General features: G+C 36.5%; 1 protein-coding gene across 1 annotated transcript in view; it reads right to left on the bottom strand.

Annotated features, from left to right (window-relative positions):
* LRRC63 (leucine rich repeat containing 63) overlaps positions 1 to 16729 on the bottom strand; it is a 113180-nt gene extending 96451 nt beyond the window's left edge. The window contains exons 1-4 of the mRNA XM_036298927.1: positions 16717 to 16729; positions 15917 to 16597; positions 15378 to 15446; positions 2100 to 2260 (exon numbers count right to left, since the gene is read on the bottom strand). Coding sequence (XP_036154820.1) covers positions 2100 to 2260; positions 15378 to 15446; positions 15917 to 16597; positions 16717 to 16729 — 924 coding nt within the window. The remainder of the gene's footprint in view (positions 1 to 2099; positions 2261 to 15377; positions 15447 to 15916; positions 16598 to 16716) is intronic.
* Positions 16730 to 21227: the final 4498 nt, after the last annotated feature.

The raw sequence follows: 21227 nt of genomic DNA, 5'->3' as shown, positions 1-21227 counted from the left end.
ATTCTGCAATGGATCACCCCAAAGAGGGAGGCCCAGGCTACCCGCTGGTGGTGCCTCACAGAGAGAGGCCGAGACCAGCCAAGATATTGCACCCCACACCTGTCGCCCACCAAGGGAGGCAACCAGTAGGGGCGGGGAAAGGTGCAGTGCCACACAGATGACAAGCAGTGGCAGTGGCGGGGGTGGGACCAGCTTCTGGCAGCCAGGGGAAGGAAAGCCCCAATAGACCCTTATCGCTGGCCAGGCCTAGAGACCCTACCTAGGGGGTCCCAGATTGTGAGAGGGCGCAGGCTGGGCTGAGTGACACCCCTCTCCCCATGCATGAATTTCATGCACTGGGCCTCTAGTCAAGAATAAAAAGACATGAAAAAAGACAATAATTGGACAAAAATCAAGATTAATGATAGATCATACAAACAGACCCACAGAGAATCCACATATTGGATATACCAATGTATTAAAATATAGCTGTGCCCTGGCCAGTGTGGCTCAGTTGGTTGGGCATCTCCTGTGAAGGGTTGCTGGTGTGATTCCTGGTTGGGGCACATGTTGGGTTATGGGCTCTATTCCCTGTGGAGGGCATGCAGGGAGCAGCCCATTGAGGTTTTGCTCTCCCATGGATGTTTCTCTCTCTCTCTTTCTCTCTCCTCTCTCTCTCCCTCTCCCTTCCTCTCTTTCTAAAACTCAATTTTAAAAATCTTTAAAAAATAACTGATTAATAGGCTCAAGAAATTAGATAATAAAATAAAAATTTAAATGACAAAATATTTAAATGAAAAATTTAGATGATTAAATAACAAAAATCAAGGACTTGACTGAAAAGAGAATAAAATTGAACTATAATTTAAGTAATAAAAACAAATACTCAGAATAAAGCACAGAGAGTAAAAGGAAAATACAGGAAAGGGAGTATGGACAGGATGAAAAGGCCTCAGATACATGGGTTTAAATTCCAATAAGAAGAGAACATAAAGAGTGGGGCAGGGGCAATGTTTGAAGAGATACTAACAAAATTTTGCCAGAAATGATGAGCAATATGAATCCATATATTTAAAAAGTGCTATGAACTATAGGAAGATAAGTATTTTAACAAATTACACCTAGAAACATCATAGTAAAACTGCTTAAATTCAACGACAAAGAGAAAATATTAAAATTAGCCCAAACAAAAGACATTTATGTGGGCAGGAAAGGATTACTCCAACATAATTCATCATAATCTGAATAGGGCAGGGAGGAATTCTACACGTCATTAAATTTCAGCACAGGATGACAGAACCCAAATAATGAGGAGGGTGTCAACATAGAAGAGCATCTCAGATCCCAAGGAAAGGAGAGAATATACATAGGTGAAGGGATGGCAGCAAAAGAAGTTAGTTGGGCCACACCAACCAAGCACATAAACATTTTTTAATGTCTTAATTTCCCAAAGAAACTCTTCTTGCAACTTTTCCTATTTTTTCAATTTTAATGAACTTATTTCAAAACATATTTTAATATAAAAGATCATAGATTTTGAAGTCAAAGAGTTTTAGGTTCAAACGCAAGCTCTGCCACTTCCTTGCTTTGTGATCTTCTGCAAGTTACTTTCATTGAACTTCAGTGCTCTCATCTGTAAAATGAAGATTATAATACCTACTTTGCGAAATTATAAGGTAGTTGTTTTTTTTCTGAGTTATAAGTTTGAAAGCTAACATTTGCTTTGCACATAGTGGGTGCTTAATAAATGGTAACTATTATTACAGTTATTCATTATACTGGCCTTATATTCAGTGAAAAGCTAGCCTAGTATTAGAGTTGGCACAAAGGCCAAAAATTGTTGATAAATTAATGATAATTCTGAATCCCACTATTTTAATCATGTTAAGTAATAAAAAAAGCATTATAATTGCTTTGGGCATGAGCAATTTTAAAAACTGGGATGAAGGTAAACTAGGACAGATAGGTTTAGAGATGCAATTTTAATGTGTTCCTGGGGAAGTCTCTATTGCAATAAGAAAGATTCCTTTAATACTATGCAAACTAACTTCAGTTAGGAATTGTATTATCAAAATAATTGATAATACAACAAAACATGCCATTAAAAAGATCTAGCATACCTTAAGGTTAAGTGCATTTCTTCCATATATTTGACAGTTTACTATAGCCAGGTTGGTCATTGCTGCTATTGTTTCATATTGTGTTGCTGCAACAGTCTTAAAACCTTCACCACGAATAACTTTTGCCTCTGACTCAGCTCGTTTTCTAGGTTTAATAATACCTAAATAAACAAAACAGTACATGAAACAAATGTGTTATCACTTAGAGTGAAATTTGAAAGAACTTATACTGGTGAATAGAGATAAGATGGACTCAGAGGAAAGAGCACTATTGTATACATGAAACTTTCTTTTGCATAAACTTAATGACGACCACAAAAAAATCTAGAACTGAAACACCTAGAAACAAAAAATGAAATGGAGGAAAACATCATAGAAGATTGTCAAACTGAAACCAAAAAAAAGAAACACAAGGGAAAAGAAACAATGGAGATACAGCAATACCAGAAAAAAAAATTAAAATCCTCATATATCAGTAATCACTCTCAATGAACTGAACTTACCAATTAAAAGGCACAGAGTAGTGGGCTGAATAAAAACCAAAACCCAGCTATATATGCTGCCTTCATGAGACACATCTCAGGTACGAAGACAAACATAGAACAAAGTGAAAGGATGGAAAATGATACTCCAATAAAATGGCTTCCAGGGAAAAGCAGATGTAGCCATACTTATATCTGACAAAATACATTTCAAGATAAAAAGGGAATATGAGGCAAAATTGGACATTTTGTAAAGATAAAGGGGACAATACATCAAGAAGAAATAACAGATATTGGAAGATGGTGGCCAGAAGGATGGCAGTGAGGAAGAGAGTGTGAGGAGTAAGGGAGAGAAAGGGGAGTGTGTGGATGTGGTGTGTGTGTGTGTGTGTGTGTGTGTGTATGTGTGTGTGACAGTTAGATCCCACAGGACTTTCAGGGGCTGGTGGACCGGGCTCACCTAGCCAGGCAGCATCTGCTATTACTGTAATCACTCCTGAGGAGACCAGCTTGCCTGCAGAGGCCACACCATCTTGAAGAGGAGAGCTGTTTTGACTGGGAGCACAGCCTCACCTCCACCCAGAGTGCTCTCAGACACCACCAGGACCCTACAGTCACTCTGGCTAAGGACCTGCTGCTTTGGCTGCAGACCCACAGATACCAGGACTCAAGCCTCCACATCACCTGCTCAAGGAGCAGCCGTGGCCTGTGACAGCGTGAAAAACTGCAAGGAACAGCACCACGACTGCCTGAGGTGCAACCACACCACCCACCACCAAGCCTACCACTGCAGCCACAGGCCCTGTGTGACTCTACACCTAGATCGTTCGGTGAGAGCAAAAAATGGGGAGACAGGAGAATAACCACCAAAGAAAAGAAAAACAATTGCCAGAAAAGGAACTAAATGAAACAGAGGTATGAAAAATGTCAGAAAAAAGAATTCAGCATAAGGGTCATACAATTCATAAACCAGCCAGAAAAGAAAATCAGCAACCTATGCAAGAATCAAGAGGAAATAAAGAGTGATATAGGTACAGTAAAAAACACTATGGAAGCTTTCAAAAGTAGACTAAGGAAGTAGAGGACCAAATTAGTGAATTAGAAAACTGGGAAGCAAAACACACCCAATCTGAACTGTAATTGGAGAAAAAAAAATCAAAAGACAGGAGGAGAGCCTGAGGGAGTTTTGGGACAACATGAAATGAAGCAACATACGTATTATAGGAGTGCCAGAATGACAAGAATAAGAGCAAGGGCTAGAAAATCTATTCAAAGAAATAATGTCAGAAAACTTCCCTGGCTTGGAGAAGAAAAAATTCACACAAACACAGAGAGTCCCAAACAAGATAATCCAAAAAGACCCATACTAAGACACATCATAATTACCATGGCAAACGTTAACGACAAAGAGAGAATCTTAAAGGCTGCAAGAGAGAGACAGAAAGTTACCTACAAGTGATCTCCCATTAGACTATCAAATGATTTCTCAACAGAAACACATTAGGCCATAATGGAATGGAAGGAAGTATATAAAGTGATGCAAAGCAAGGGACTGAACCCAAGAATACTCTATCTAGAAAGGCTATCATTCAAAATTGAAGGGGAAATCAGGAGCTTCACAGTCTAAGAAAGGCTAAGGGAGTTTATCACTACCAAGCCAGCAAGGCAAGAAATTCTAAAGCAACTGTTGTCAAAAGAAGAAAAAAAAGGGGTCGGAGCGGGAGAAGAAACACAGGCACAAAAAATAAAAATAGCTGCAAACAAGTACCTATCAATAATAACCTTAAATGTAAATGGATTAAATGCTCTGATTGAAAGACAGTGAGTGGCTGAATGGATAAGAAAACATAACCCATATATTTGCTGTCTAAAGAGACCCACCTCAGAACAAGAGACTCATACAGACTGAAAATGAAGGGATGGAAAAATATTTTCCAGGAAAATGGGAATGAAAAAAAAAAAAAAACACCTGTGGTAGCAATACTTAATCTGACAAAACAGACCTCAAAATGAAGGCCATAACAAGATATAAGGAAGGCCACTTCATAATACTAAATGGATTGATACAACAAGAGGATAAAACCCTGGTAAACATATATGCACCCAATGCAGGAGCACCCAAATACATAAAAAAAAAAACCCCAGCAACTTCTGGAATATATCAAGGGAGAGATCGACAGCAATACAATCATAGAAGGGGCCTTTAATAAATCCTCTAGACAAAAATCAGCAAAGAAAGAGAAATCTTAAATTACTCACTAGATCAGTTGGACTTAATGGACATCTTCAAAACATTTCACACCAAAGCTACAGAATATACATTCTTCTCAAGTGAACATGGAACATTTTCAAAGATAGACCACATACTGGGTCACAGGCAAAGTCTCTCCAAATGCAAGAAGATTGAAATCATATCAAGCATCTTCTCAGATCACAATGACATAATATTAGAAATCAACAACAATAAAAACAATCAAAAATTCAAACACTGGAGGCTGAATAGCATGCTATTACACAATGATTGGGTTACCAAAAAGGTCAAATAAGGAATTAAAAACATCCTGGAAACTAATGACAATGAAAACACAACAATCCAAAACCTATGGGACACAGTGAAAGCAATCCTGAGAGCAAAGTTCATAGCATTACAGGCCTACCTAAAAAAAGAAAAGAAAAGAAAAACTGGTAATAAATTATCTAATTCTACAACTTAAAGAATTAGAAAGAAAGCAACAAGAAAAGCCCAGAGTGAGCAAAAGGAATGAGATGATAACGATCAGAGCAGAAATAAATGAAATAGAGACCAAAACACACACATACACACACACACACACACACACACACACACACACACACACACCAAAAACAAAAGATCAATGAAACCAAAACCTGGTTTTTTGAAAGGATATACAAGATTGATGAACCTCTAGCCAGGCTCACAAAGAAGCAGAGAGAGAGAACCCAAATAAACAAAATCAAAAATGAAAGAGGCGAAATAACAACAGACCACACAGAATACAAAGGATTGTAAAAAAATAAGATGAACATCTCTAGTCCAACAAACTAAACAACCTAGAAGAAATGGACATATTCCTTTAAAAATACAACCTTCCAAAACTCAATCAAGAAAAATCAAAAAATCTCAACAGGCCAATAACTAAGGAGGAAATTGAAGCAGTTGTCAAAAATCTTCTAGCAAACAAAAGCCTGGACCAGACGGCTTCAGGGGAGTTTTACCAAACATTCAAAGAAGAACTAAAACCTGTCCTTCTCAGACTATTCTAAAAAAATTCAAGAGAAAGGCACACTTCCAAGCTCCTTCTATGAAGCAAGCATTACCCTAATCATAAAACCAAATAAATATACTACAAAGAAAGAGAATTATAGGCCAATATCCCAAATGAACATTGATGCCAAAATCCTCAACAAAATTCTAGCAAATTGGATTCAGCATTACATTAGAAAGATCACACACCATGACCAATGGGGATTTATTCCAGGGATGCAAGGCTGGTACAAAATCCACAAATCAATAAACATGATACGTCACATAAACAAATTGAGAGACAAAAATCACATAATCATATCAATTGATGCAGAAAAGGCATTTAACAAAATTCAACACCTTTTGCTGATCAAAACTCTCAGCAAAATGGGAATAGAGGGATCATACCTCAACATAGTAAAAGCCTTATATGACAAACCTACAGCCAACATCATACTCAATGGGCAAAAACTAAAACCATTTGCCCTAAGAACAGGAACAAGGCAGGGATGCCCATTTTCACCACTCCTGCTTAACATAATACTGGAAGTGCTAGCCACAGCGATCTGATAAGAAGAAATAAAAGGCATCCAAGTCAGAAAAGAAGAAATAAAATTGTCATTATTCACAAATGACATGATATTGTACATAGAAAACCCTAAAGACTCCATCAAAAAACTACTAGAATTAATAAATGAATTTGGCAAAATAGCAGATTACAAAATTAATACCCAGAAATCTATGGCTTTTTTATAAACAATAATGAACTCACAGAAAGAGAAACTAAAAAAAAAAAAATCTCATTTACCATTGCAACCAAAAATTAAGATACCTAGAAATAAATTTAATCAAGGAGGTAAAGGACCTGTACTCAGAAAATTACAGACACTGAAAAGATAGAGGAAGACATAAACAAATAGAAGAATATACCGTGTACATGGACTGGTAGAATCAACATCATTACAATGTCCATACTACCCAAAGCAATCTATAGATTCAATGCAATCCCCATTAAAATACCAATTGCATACCTCAAAGACCTAAAACAAACTCTCCAAAAATTCATCTGGAATAAAAAAAGACTGTGAATAGCTGCAGCAAACTTGAGAAAGAAGAACAAAGCTGGAGGGATCACACTACCAGATATCAAGCTATACTACAAAGCCACTATTCTCAAAACTGCCTGGTACTGGCACAAGAACAGACATATAGACCAATGTAACAGAACAAAGAACCCAGAAATCGACCCAAGCCATTATGCTCAATTAATATTTGACAAAGAGCATACAATAGAACCAAGACAGTCTCTTCAATAAATGGTGTTAGAAAAGTTGTACAGATACATGCAAAAAAAATGAAACTAGACCACAAACTTACACCATGCACAAAAATAAACTCAAAATGGATAAAGTACTTAAACAGAAGACGGGAAACCATAATAACCTTAGAAGGCTCTATAGGCAGCAAAATATCAGACATATGTTGTAGCAATATATTTACCGCTACAGCTCCTAGGGAAATGGAAACTAAGGAGAAAATAAACAAATGGGACTACATAAAAAAAAAGCTTCTGCACAGCAAAAGAAACCATCAACAAAACAACAAGAAAGTCCACTTCATGGGAGAACATATTTGCCAAACAATGTTATCTCCGATAAGGGTTTAAACTCCAAAATGTGCAAGGAACTCATACAACTTAATAAAAGGAAGATAAACAATCCAATAAAAAAAATGGGCAAAGTACCTAAATGGACACTTTTCAAAAGAGGACATTTAGAAGGCTAAGAGACATATGAAAACATGCTCAAAGTCACTAAGCATCGGAGAGATGCAAATCAAAATGACAATGAGGTATCATCTTACATCTGTTAGAATGACTATCATCAACAAATCAGCAAAAGACAAGTGCTGGCGAGTATGCAGAGATAAAGGTACCCTCTTGCACTACTGGTGGGAATGCAGACTGGTGCAGCCACTGTGGAAAACACTATGGTGTTTCCTCAAAAAATTAAAAATGGAACTTCCATTTGACCCAGTAATTCCACTTCTAGGAATATATTCCAAGAAGACAGAAACACCAGTCAGAAAGGACATATTCACCACTATGTTCATAGCAGAACAATTTACAATAGCTAAGATCTGGGAATAGCCTAAGTGCCCATCAGCAAATGAGTGGATTAGAAAACTGTGGTGCATCTACAGAATGGAATACTACACTGTTGTAAAAAAAAGAAGAAATTCTGCCCTAACCGGTTTGGCTCAGTGGATAGAGCATTGGCCTGTGGACTGAAGGGTCCTGGGTTCAATTCCGGTCAAGGGCATGTACCTTGGTTGCAGGTGCATCCCCAGTAGGGGGTGTGCAGGAGGCAGCTGATCAATGTTTCTCTCTCATCAATGTTTCTAACTCTCTATTCCTCTCCCTTCCTCTCTGTAAAAAATCAATAAAATATTTTTTTTAAAAAAAAAGAAGAAATTCTTACCATTTGCAAAGCATGGATGGAACTGGAGAGCATTATGCTAAGCGAAATAAGCCAGTCAGAGAAAGATAAATATCACATGATCTCATTCATTTGTGGAATATAATGAACAACATAAACTGATGAACAAAAATAGAACCAGTGTCATAGAAGCATCAAACAGACTGTCCAACATAGAAGGGAAGGTGGGGGAATGAGGTAATAAGAGATCAAACAAAAGACTTGAATGCATGCATATGAGCATAACCAATGGACACAGACAATGGGGGGGCGGGGTGAGGGCATATGCTAGCGGGGTGGAGGAGGCTGGGGAGAGGTCAATGGGGGAAAAAGGAGACTTATGTAATACTTTAAACAATAAAGAATTTAAATAAAAAATAAAAAGAAGAAATAATACTTTTCAATATATATGCAACTAACCTAGGAGCACTGAAATATATAAAGCAACTAGTAACAGAACTAAAAGGAGAAGCTAACAAAAATATAATTATTGTAGGGGACCTAAATACCTCATTTACAGCTGTACATAGACCATCCAAACAGAAAATCAATTAGGAAATATCAGTCTTAAATAACACATTAGACCTAATGGACATAATCAATATTACAGAGCTCTTCCTCCCAGGACATGAGAAAATAAATTCTTTTCTAGTGTATCCTAGTACATGGAACATTCTCAAGGATAGACGATATCTTGGAACACAAAGCCAGCCTCAACAAATTCATACCAAGCATATACTTTTACCACAATGCTTTGAAACTGGAAATCAACTGCAAAAAGAAAGTGGAAAAATACAGGAATATGTGGAGATTAAACAACATGTTACTAAATAATGACTGGGTCAAAGAAGAAATAAAATAAGAGATAAAATATATATAAAGACAAATGAGAATGATAATATGTCATATCAAAATTTTGGGGATACAGCAAAGGTGGTTATAAAGGGGACATTTATATCATTACAGGCCTACCTCAAGAAACAAGACAAATATTAAATAAATAACCTGTGGAAGGCAGTATAGAATTACCTCAAAAAATTAAAAATGGAACTGCTTTATGATCCAGTGATTTTACTTCTGGGAATTTATCCAAGGAAACCCAAAACACTAATCGAATGAATATATGTACCCTGATGTACATTGCAGCATTATTTAGCCATGATTTGGAAGCAGTCCAAGTGCACATCAGTAGATGAGTGGATAAAACAGCTATGGTACATTTACACAATGGAATACTACTTGGCCATGAAAAGGAAGAAAATTTTACCATTTGCAGCAGCATGGATGGACTTGAACATTATGCTAAGTGATATAAGCCAATCAGAGAAAGACAAGTACTCATATGTGGACTTTAATGAACAAACTGGACTAACAAGAAAAAGACTCCTAGATAGAGATAGGAACACAGTTCTGGTATAGAGAAGATTGATGAGGGGTGATGAACAGATGGAGCAGAAAGAAGAAAAAAGAGAGAAAGAACTCATAGACATGGACAACAGTGTGGTGATTGTGGGGGGAAGGAAGAAGATGATGGAAACAGTGATGGAAAAATAAAATAAAATAATCTTAAGTAAATAACCTAACATTTTACCTTAAAGAACTAGAAAAAGAAGATCACCCAAAGTCCAAAGTCAGTAGAGGAAAGGAAATAATAAAATTAGAAAAGAAATAGAGAACAAAAAGACAACAGAAAAATTAGTGGAACACAAATTTTGTTCTTTGAACAGTTTAATAAAATGACAAACCTCTGGCTAGACTCACTAAGGACAAAAGAGAAAATAGTTAAACAAAATCATAAATAAAAGAGGAAAAGTTAAAATGGACCCCACAGAAATACAAAGAACTATATAAGAATACTATGAAAGTCTATATGCCATCAAATTCAACAACCTTAAAGAAATGGACAAATTCTTTAAAATATATAACTTTCCTAGACTAAATCATGAAGAACTGGAAAAACAAAATAGACCAATCAATAGTAAGAAAACTGAAACAGTAATAAAAAAAAAAAAGAACACCTCCCAACAAGTAAAAGCCCAGACCAGATGGCTTCACTAGTGAATTCTACCAAACATTCAAAGAAGATTTGATACCTATTCTTCTCAAACTCTTGCAGAAAATTGAAAAGAACCAGTACTTTCTAACTTATTTTATGAGGCTAACATCCTGATACCAAAACTTGTCAAGAACAACACACAAAAAAGAAAATTACAGACCAATATCTTTGATTAATATAGATACCATAATCCTAAGCAAAATATTAGAAAATAAAATACAACAATACATTTAAAAGATAATATGTCATGGTCAAGGGGGGGTTCATTCCAGGGACAGGAGAATGGTTCATCATATGCAAATCAATCAATGTAACACACCACATTACCAAAATAAAGGATAAAAATAATATGATCACATCAGTAGATGTAAAAAAAAAAAAAAGCATTTGACAAGATACAATATCCATTTATGATTAAAATACTCAATAGAGTGGGCATAGACGGAATATACCTCAACATAATATAAGCCATCATATATAATAAAAGGCTAATATGCAAATCGACTGAATGGTGGGATAACTGGTCGCTATGACATGCACTGACCATCAGAGGATAGACGCTCAATGCAGGATCTCCTGAGGACTCCCAGACTATGAGAGGTCGCAGGCCAGGCTGAGGGACCCTCCTCCCCACAAGTGCACGGATTTTGTGCACTAGGCCTGTAGTATTTGATAAACCTTAACTAATATTATATTCAGTGATGAAAAACTGAAAGCTTTTCCTCTAAGTTAAGGAACCCACTCTCATCACTGTTTTTCAACATAGTACTAGAAGTCCTAGCCAGAACAATCAGGCAAGAAAACAAAATAAAAGGCATCCAAATTTAGTCAATTTTTGAAGATGACATGATTCTTTATATAAAAAACCCTAAAGACTCCACCAAAAGCTGTTAGAAACAATAAACAAATACTTTGAAGTTGTAGGATACAAAATCAATGTATAAAAATCCATTATGTTCCTATGTAGTAACAATAAAATTTCCAAAAAAGAAATGAAAACAAAACAAAACAAAACACAATTTCTTTTGCAATTGCAACAAACACATTAAAATACTTAGCAATAAACTTAACAAAGGATGTGAAGGATCTATACATTGAAAATTACAAGCCATTACTGAAAGGAAATGAAGAAGATGAAAAGAAATGGGAAGATATTTTTAAGTGCATGGATTGGAAGAATCAACATAGTTATAATGGCCATATTACCCAAAGCAATATACAGATTTAATGCAATCCCCATCAAAACCCCATTGGCATTTCTCAAAGAAATAGAATAAAAAATCATCATATTTCAATGGAACCACAAAAGACCCCTAATAGTCAAAGCAATCTTGAGAAAAAAGAAGAAAGCTAGAATTATCAAAACCCTAAATTTAAATTATACTACAAATTTACAGTAATCAAAACTGCATAGTATTGGCAGAACCAATTGAACAGAATTGAAAGCCCAGAAATATTAGGACTAATAATTTTTAAAAATATATATTTTTATTGATTTTAGAGAGGAAGAGAGAGATAGAAACATCAATGATGACATATACCCCTATTGGGGACTGAGCCTGCAACCCAGGCATGTGCCCTTGACTGGTTTTGAACCAGGGACCCTTCAGTCTGCAGGCCAACACTCTCTATCCACTGAACCAACCAGCTAGTGCTGGACTACTAATTTTTGACAAAAAAGCAAAAAAACATACAATGGAGAAACAAGTTTATTCAATAAATGGTGCTGAGAAAATTGCAAAGTCACATGCAAAAGAATGAAACTAAACTGCTATTTGACCCCATACACAAAAATTAACTCAAAATTGATCAAAGACCTAAATACAAGATCTGAAACAATTATATACATAGAAAACACAGGTACTAAACTATGGACCGTAGTCTCAAAGAGTATTTTATGAATTTGACCCCAAAAGCAAGGGAAGTAAAAGCAAAAATAAACGAATGGGACTGTGTTAAATGAAAAGGCTTCTGCATAGGAAAAAAAAACAACAGCCCACAAACAACAACAGAAAACAGTGACACAATCAACAAAACAAAAAGACAACCAATGGAATGCGAAAGAATACCTGCAACATTATCTCCTATAAGGGGCTAATATAAAAAATATATAGCACCGCTGGCATGGCTCAGTGGTTGAGCATCAACCTATGAACCAGAAGGTCACGGTTAGATTCCCAGTTAGGGCACATGACCGGGTTGCCAGCTCAGTTCTCTCATCATTGATATTTCTGTCTCTCTCTCCCTTTCCCTTCTTCTCTGAGATAAATAAAAATATATTTAAATATATTATATAAAGAATTTATTCAACTCAACGGCAAAAAATGATTCAATTTTAAAAATGGGCAGAGGAACTGAACAAATGGCCAACAGATATATGAAAAGATGCTTAACTTACTAGCTATAAGGAAAATTCAAAACACAATGAGATGCCACCTCACATCTGTTATAATAGCTATTATCAACAAGATTAGAAATAACAAGTGTTGAGAGGATGTGGAGAAGAAGGAACCCTCATACACTGCTGGTAAGAATGTAACTTGGTAGAGCCACTATGGAAAACAGCATAGAGGTTCTTAAAAAAATTATAAATAGAGCTACCACATGACCCAACAACCCCCCTTTTGGATATTTATCCCCCCTCAAATTGAAAGCATTTTGTGAAGATACATGTACCCCAATATTCATTGCAGCATTATTCATGGTAGCCAAGACATGGGAACAACCTAAATGTGCTTAGATGGATTATTAGATAAAGATGTGGTACATATATACAATAAAATACTACTCAACCATTAAAATGAAATACTGCCATTTGAGACAACATAGATGGAACTGAGACTATCATGCTAAGCAAAATAAATCAGATAGAAAAGGACAAGAACCATATGATTTTACTCATATATGGGATATAAACCATAAAGTAACAAATAAACAAATAAAAACTCACTGATACAGATAACAGTATATGGTGGTTACTAGAGGGAAAGAGGATAGAGGGAGGTTGAAGAGGGTAAAGGAGGACAAATACATGGTGATGGGAGGAAGTTAAACTTTGGGTGATGTGAACACAATGCAATATACAGATGATGTTTTACAGTATTGTACACTAGAAACTTGTATAATCTTATTAACCAATGTCACTCCAATAAATTTAATAGTCAAAACATAAATAAAAGACATCTAAAACAGAAAAAAAAATGGCCTGTCCAAGTATACACCCAAGTGTGGCAAGAAAATATTTTGAAATTTTATTAAATACTTTTTACTTTTCCAGACATTCTTGCTGTATTACTTGCAGCAACATATTTTACAGTCTCGGTAATTTTTATGCTATTGCTTCAATAGAGGTAAAAATGCATCCTAGAATAAAGAAAACAATGTTCAGTTTTTAATTTCTAAAATAGGCCTTGTGTGCCTACTACAAGTCAATAGGTGTGAAATCTAACCACAGAATAAAGAAGGATGATGTATGGCATGACATAGAGATTCCTTGTCCTAGTAAAGGAAATTGATTAAGAAGTAAAGATGATTGAGCTAAGACATAATTCTGTGGTTCCAGATCATTAACCCTTACGGTCTAGCCAAAGCATTTGGTTTTGAGTGGAAAGGAGGGAGATTAGGTGAAGAGGTGGTTAGAAATTCCCCGATAGATCTCTGAATAATCTGAGGGCCCTTAAACTCACCTAAAACTTTTCAAAGTGGGGACCACCAGAGCGGAATAAATTTAATAAATCAGAGATGGCAGCATGACTTATTTAGATTTTTGACATGGAAGAGATCCAGCAGTTAATTTATGTCACAGATGGTGATAACAGAAGAAATAGTGAGCTCAGAAATTCATATTATTGCTATATTTGAAATGTGCTAAGAGTAAATCTTAAAAGTTTTCATCACAAGAAAAAATTATAACTATGTGAAGTGATGGATGTTAACTAAATTGACTGTGGTAATCATACGAGGTAGGGCAAAAGTCGATTTACAGTTGTGAGTACACAAAACCCTGGGTATTAAAAAAAGTCCATTTTGGCAGAGCTTAAACTTCAAGAATTGTCTCCTGTGCAACTGTGAAAATCTATGTTCAGTTTTTAGCACTTAAGCTGATGTTTTCAGCTGTGTTTCTTAGAGTATTGTCCTACACATGCACAGCTTAGAAATCAGCCAACACCCTTAAAGGAATTTGTATGCAGATATTCAGATTCAGTTGTCTCCTCTAATATTTTGCCCCTCAAGTCCCAGCTATATTGGCAGTCCCAATGTCTGATTGCTATCTCCTCAACCCAGTAATACTACCAATATCTACTTGTGCTTTAGTCTCCAAACTGGCAAAAAGCCAAGGTAAATGTAGAACTAACTCATAGGCTTCCCTTATTTCAAGGATCATATCCACTCCAGTCTTCTCTGTAATGATTAATCTCCAATACCTTAAAAAGATGGGTTCTATATTTTGGACAGTTTTCGTATGTAACTTCGGTGAAAGGACTTGTCCAATACAAGCTACTCAATCTTAGACAGAACCAGAAGTCATGGGGTTATTTTGAAATATGTATCTGTTCATTCTAATACCTAGAACTCCTGTGGGTATGTTTCTACTGCTTACTGTTTCTGCTAGTTTTCACTTATTTTGTCTTTCTCTTTATGTGCCTGGTAATTGTTTAACAAACACTGTATTTGTAAAAATTTTTATAGGTCTGTAATGATGTTAAAACAGTAACTGGAACATGTCAAGTAGCTAACTCTCATTATTGCATGTATATCCGCCCCAGCCAGATTAAGAATACTGCAGGTTTTTATGTTCCCAACATCAGTACAAAGTTTGGTTTATAGTCAGTATTTTAAAAAATAGTTGCTGAGTAAACAGCTTAAGGAACTGAAAATGAAGTGAGACATATGTGTGAATCACACAGACATACTCAAACACACAAAGTCATGAATACTTTTACAGAGAGATAATCTTACATATAATTTTAAAAAGAATAACATAAACCTAGCATTTACCTTCAGGTGGGGTTGGCATGCTTTGCTTTGGAACATTTTCCAGATTTTCATTTTCTATTGCATGAGCTTCTAGAAAAAAGAAAAAAATAGAGCAACTTTGAATACTTGTGAAAATTCATGTTGATGTTGTTATGATTTCATTATAATTGTTAATCTTTTAATGAATTGGAATTATCCATGGTAATCTGCCCATAAAGGTGTCCATTACCATTGACATTCTTCTAGAGTTCATCTAGATTAACTTCTGAATGATTGTTCATTCTCACTCTTCCTTTATATTATATTTTTTGATCTTTTGAACTGCCTTATCTGTTTCCCACCACCACCATTTGGGTGGAATACCCAATTTGGTCTTATTAGACCTGCAAGATCAAAGCTTGTTACTGCATTCTAGCCCATACATTAAGTGTATAGGCAAAGAGCAATCCAACCATTCCACTCTGCAAACTCAAGTGGGGGCACCATTTGTTTGTATGCCTTTCTCTTCCCTTTTCTCTACCTGACCCCATTTTTACAGACCAGGTTCAGAATAAACGTACCTATTTGAGACTGTCTGTGAGGTTTTCTTGGTAAAACTGGTGCTGGTATGAGAACAGTATCAAGAAAAGAATTAATATTTATCACCGCCGTAGTTTGTTGTAAATGGTCAGGCGGTTGTAAATGTTTTTGTGCATGAACAGGCATCGCTCTTGGGAGACGGTGTGGCATTGTTGCACTTAAATCTATTAGAGGGTGCTTAAAAGTATAGGTCCTACAATACTCAGGGAGAACTTCCTTGAGTTTTGGACTGGTAATCGGAGAAGAGGCATTTAAAGGTTTGGAGAACTCTGAGGAGAGAATCAGAATATCTTTCAGCATGTCATCAACAGAAATTCTTTTTATTTTAGATGGCTCTTCCTTTGGTTTTCCTGATTTTTCCATTTGATTTGTTTCTTTCCCAAGCACAAGCTTGGAAGCTGGATGAAAACTTGGAAGAACTATGGAACCAGTAGCAGTCTCTGGAATGCTCCAATAAGCATCTTTAGAGGATTTGACAGGTGTTGAAATACTAGCCACTCTTCTTTGTGCATGGTAATTAAGAGAGAGAGTTTGGATATGGACAAAGGTTTTTGATTGCTTTCTTGAAACAACATCAGGAAAACTAGTTTTATCTCCTTCAATTAAAGTGGTTTCATCTTGAGCAAACTTTTCATGTGATGGCTCAATTTTGTCAGTCTTGGCTAAACCAGAAAAAAAGAGAAAAAAAGCACAATTAGATTATATTCATGAAGGTGTCAGGGACAAAACTATAATGTCTTGGAATTCATAACTTTGTTTTATTTACTCACACCTCTCTCACCTTCTAAAAACATTTCTGTATATATTCAGCTATCAGGAATTTTGTTCAGCTGACTGAGATAAAGTTTAAATGAATAATTGGAGAAGTGAAGAGGCTAAATTGTATTAGATTTATGAAGGGTAGGATAGAGAGCTTATTCTTGAAAAAAATACAGAATTGATGGAGAAAAGAATAGATTATAAAAGATATTTTTGAGCAGTTGCCACTAAAACTCTGGCAATATGGACGAGTAAAAATAATTCTGAAGAATGTTTACTATTTATCATCATTGCTTCCTTATTTGAAACTCTTTGAGAAAAGATTACACTTCTTTTCAATGCCAGGTGTCGGACCAATGTGTCCTCTGAACATGGTAACATTATGATACTGGCTACAAGGTACCACAAGTTCATTTAGGTAATAACAGTAAGTATTCTTTTCTCTCTTAGGTCCAGAAAATGTACTGTGTCTACATTTTTAGGTACTTCACTACATCAAATACATTTTCTCTTTCCTATGTGACAGAATGTTAAATGACATTTATTTTCTATTTTTCAGTTGAGTACAATAAATGATGAGGGCCTCTAAATTCTAATGAGGAGGTAATAGATTCATTAAGGCATTACTTTTTTTAATGTAATATGCATTTCATCAAAGTTATACATACACATAGTTTAAGGGTCAAATAGGACTCTATGGCTTGTTATGAAAAACAATGCTCCTCAAATATTGCCTATTCTATTTCCAGCTCCCCAGAGGAAAATACTTTTAATTTTTTGAATAAAACTCCCACATATTTATTGCATGATGATAGTTATAGTAGTTGCCAATTCTAGACCATAGGTTTTAAGTTGGGACCAACTATGTGTAAACTCAACTTTAATTTTTTTTGTTTCCTTTTTTAATTTAATTTTATTTTTTTTATTGCTTAAAGTATTACAAAGAGTATTACATATGTGTCCTTTCTTTTTTTTTTTTCGCCCTTGACAATCCCCTGGCCTCCCCTACCCCCCAGTGTCTTATGTCCATTGGTTATGCTTATATGCATGCACACAAGTCCTTCGGTTGATCTCCTTTTTTAAAAATCTTTATTGTTGAAAGTTTTACATAGGTCCCCTCCCCCCCCCCCCATTAACCTCTTCCAGCCCACTCCCATCCCCAACCCCAGGCCTTTACCACCCCATGGTTATACCTACCTGGTTGATCTCTTCTCACTCACCCTCTCCTGCCTTCCCTCTGAGGTTCAACAGTCTGTTCATGCTTCTATGTCTCTGGGTCTGTTTTTGTTCATAAGTTTATTTAGTTCATTAGATTCCTCATATGAGTGAAATCACGTGATACTTGTCTTTCTCTGGCTGGCTTCTTTCGCCTAGCATCATGTTCTCCATGTCAATTCATGCTATTGCAAATGGTAAGAGTTGTCCTTTTTATTGCTATATAGTATTCCACTGTGGAAATGTACCACAGTTTTTTTATCCACTCATCTACTGATGGGCACTTAAGCTGTTTTCAAATTTTAGCTATTGTAAATTGCATTGCTATGAACATAGGGGTGTATATGTTTTTTCCGATTGCTGTTTCAGGTTTCTTAGGATATATTCCTAGAAGTGGGATCACTGGGTCAAATGGGAGTTCCATTTTTAATTTTTGAGGAAACTCCATACTATTATCCATAATAGCAAGGCATTACTTTCAAAGAGATGGCCCAGGGATTAAAAATTGTGTCAGAGTAAGTGAATGCTTGCACATACATGCTCCCAGGAACAAACTGGTATTACAACTAAAATACAGAAAAACTTCCTGAATAATCAATGGAAAACTCACAGGAGAGAATCCTGATACCTGAGGACTGAAAGTGGAGACTGCATAGAGACTGATAGGAGAGGCAGAGGCTCAAAAAAGATGCCAGGCACCTACAGACAGCAACTGAAGTCCCAGAGAGCTAGCTCAGCTGTGTGTGGGGGGGTGGGAGGGAGGATTGCCACTGAGAACTCTGGGATCTAATCCCCAAGCTGAGCCCTTCAGCAGAGAGCACCAAACTGAGAAGGGTACCCACATGACATCTGGATATAAAAAGCAGCAGAGAGCTGTCTGCCAGGGAGAAACAGATGAAAATTCAGGCACCTTCTTAAAGAGCCAATGCACAAAATTCCCTGTGGAGCCACCTACCTTGTGCTCTAGCAGAGGAGGGGTGAAGTGGACTGGAGCTGTGAGAGCAGAAGGCAGGACTGATGACTTGGGGGATAGAGCTCAGAAGGCAGACACCCCAAGTTTCCTGGGCTGGGTCATTCCCTCACACAGCAGAGGACATCTTTCCCACATAGACATTTGCCTTGCCTTGGGGGAAGACAGTCCACACACCCTATTGGAAAACACCTTGCCTTGAGGCCACTTAAGAGATTAAAAATAACAATTAGCCTCCAGGCAGAAGCAACTGCCCCACCCTGTTGAAAAAAACCTCCAGCCACACATGAGGACAATTGCCTGGGGGCAATTCAAGCGGGAATCCTATCAGTCTGTAGGCAGAGGTGGTCTCTGGGGACTTTGAGTCTAAGCCTGATCTAATTAGTCAGAAACAGCCTTTAACATAGTCCTGCACTAGAGATTGAGAGGTGTAGAGGATCTACCTAATACATAGTCACAAACCCAAACAGAAAGCCAAAATGAGGAGACAAAGAAACAACCCCCAATAACCAAACACCTGGAGAAGAGAGATCATGGGGAGACAAAGAAAGAAAAAAAGGCATCACCAGAAAAAGAAGTAAACGAAATGGAGGCAATGGAGGCAAGCAACCTGTCAGAGAAAGAATTCAGAGAAATGGTCATAAGGTGGATGAAAAGAATGGAAGACAAATTCAACAATATGTATAAGAACCAAGAGGAAATGAAGAAGAACCAAGAAGAAATGAAAAATGACATCACTGCTATAAAGAACTCAATAAAAAGCATCAACAGTAGACTAGAAGAAGCAGAGGACCGCATCAGTGAGCTAGAAGACAAGGTAGGAAAAAATACCCAAGCAGAGCAGTTTCTAGAAAAAAAATTAAAAAGAAGGAGGAGAGCCTAAGAGAACTTTGGGACAACACGAAATGAAACAACATATGCATAATAGGGGTGCCAGAAGAAGAGGAAACTGAGCAAGGAATAGAAAACCTGCTTGAAAAAATAATGACTGAAAACTTCCCTGATATAGGGAAGAAAAAACTAACACAAATCCAAGATGCTCACAGAGTCCCAAACAAAATGAACCCCAAAAGACCGATGCCAAGGCACATTATAATTAAATTGGCAAACACCAATGACAAAGTAAGAATCTTAAAAGCAGCCAGAGAGATACAGAAAGTTACCTACAAAGGTTCCCCCATCAGACTAGCAACTGATTTCTCAACAGAAACACATCAGGCAAGAAGGGAATGGAATGAAATATATAAAGTCATGCAAAGGAAGGGTCTGAATCCAAGAATACTGTACCCAGCAAGGCTATCAATCAAAATTGAGGGTGAAATCAGGAGCTTCACAGACAAAAAAGACTACAGTAGTTTATTACCACCAAACCAGCATTGCAAAAAATGCTAAAGGGTCTGCTGTATAAAGAAAAAATAGGAAACAAAGAAGGAACACAGGGGTAAAGAATAAAAATGGCGACAAACAAGTATCTATCAATAATAACATTAAATGTAAATGGATTAAATGCCCCAATCAAAAGACATAGGGTAACTGAGTTGATAAGAAAACATGGCCCATATATCTGCTGTCTACAGGATACCCACCTCAAAAAAAAAAAGACGCACACAGACTGATGGTGAAGGGATGGACAAAGGTTTTTCAGGCGAATGGAAACGAAAAAAAAGCTGGGGTAGCAATGCTTATATCTGACAAATTAGATCTCAAGGTGAAGGACATAAAAAGAGATAAGGAAGGCCACTTCATAATACTAAAGGGAGCAATCCAACAAGAAGAAATAACTCTGGTAAACATATACGCACCCAATAAAGGAGCACCCAAATACATAAAAAAAACTTCTGGAGGAGATCAAGGAAGAGATTGGCAGCAGTACAATCATAATAGGGAACTTTAAAACCCCACTATCACCATTGGACAAATCCTCTAAACAAAAAATCAGCAAAGAAACATCAATCCTAAATGACTCACTAGATCAGATGGAATTAATTGACATCTTCAGAACATTTCACCCCAAAGCCACAGAATATACATTCTTCTCAAGTGCACATGGGTCATTTTCAAAGATAGGCCATATATTGGGTCACAGGCAAAGTCTTTTTAAATTCAAGAAGATAGAAATCATATCAAGCATCTTCTCAGATCATAATGGCATAAAACTGGAAATCAACTACAATAAAAACAATCCAAAAAAATTAAACACATGGAGACTAAATAGCATGCTATTAAACAATGACTGGGTTACCAGAGAGATCAAAGAAGAAATAAAAAACATCATGGCAACAAATGACAATGAAAACACAATAATCCAAAACCTATGGGACACTGCGAAAGCAGTCTTGAGAGGGAAG

Source organism: Myotis myotis, unplaced genomic scaffold (genome assembly GCF_014108235.1).
Source record: "Myotis myotis isolate mMyoMyo1 unplaced genomic scaffold, mMyoMyo1.p scaffold_m19_p_3, whole genome shotgun sequence".
NCBI lineage: Eukaryota > Metazoa > Chordata > Mammalia > Chiroptera > Vespertilionidae > Myotis > Myotis myotis.
This window is presented reverse-complemented; position numbering and strand designations above follow the sequence as displayed.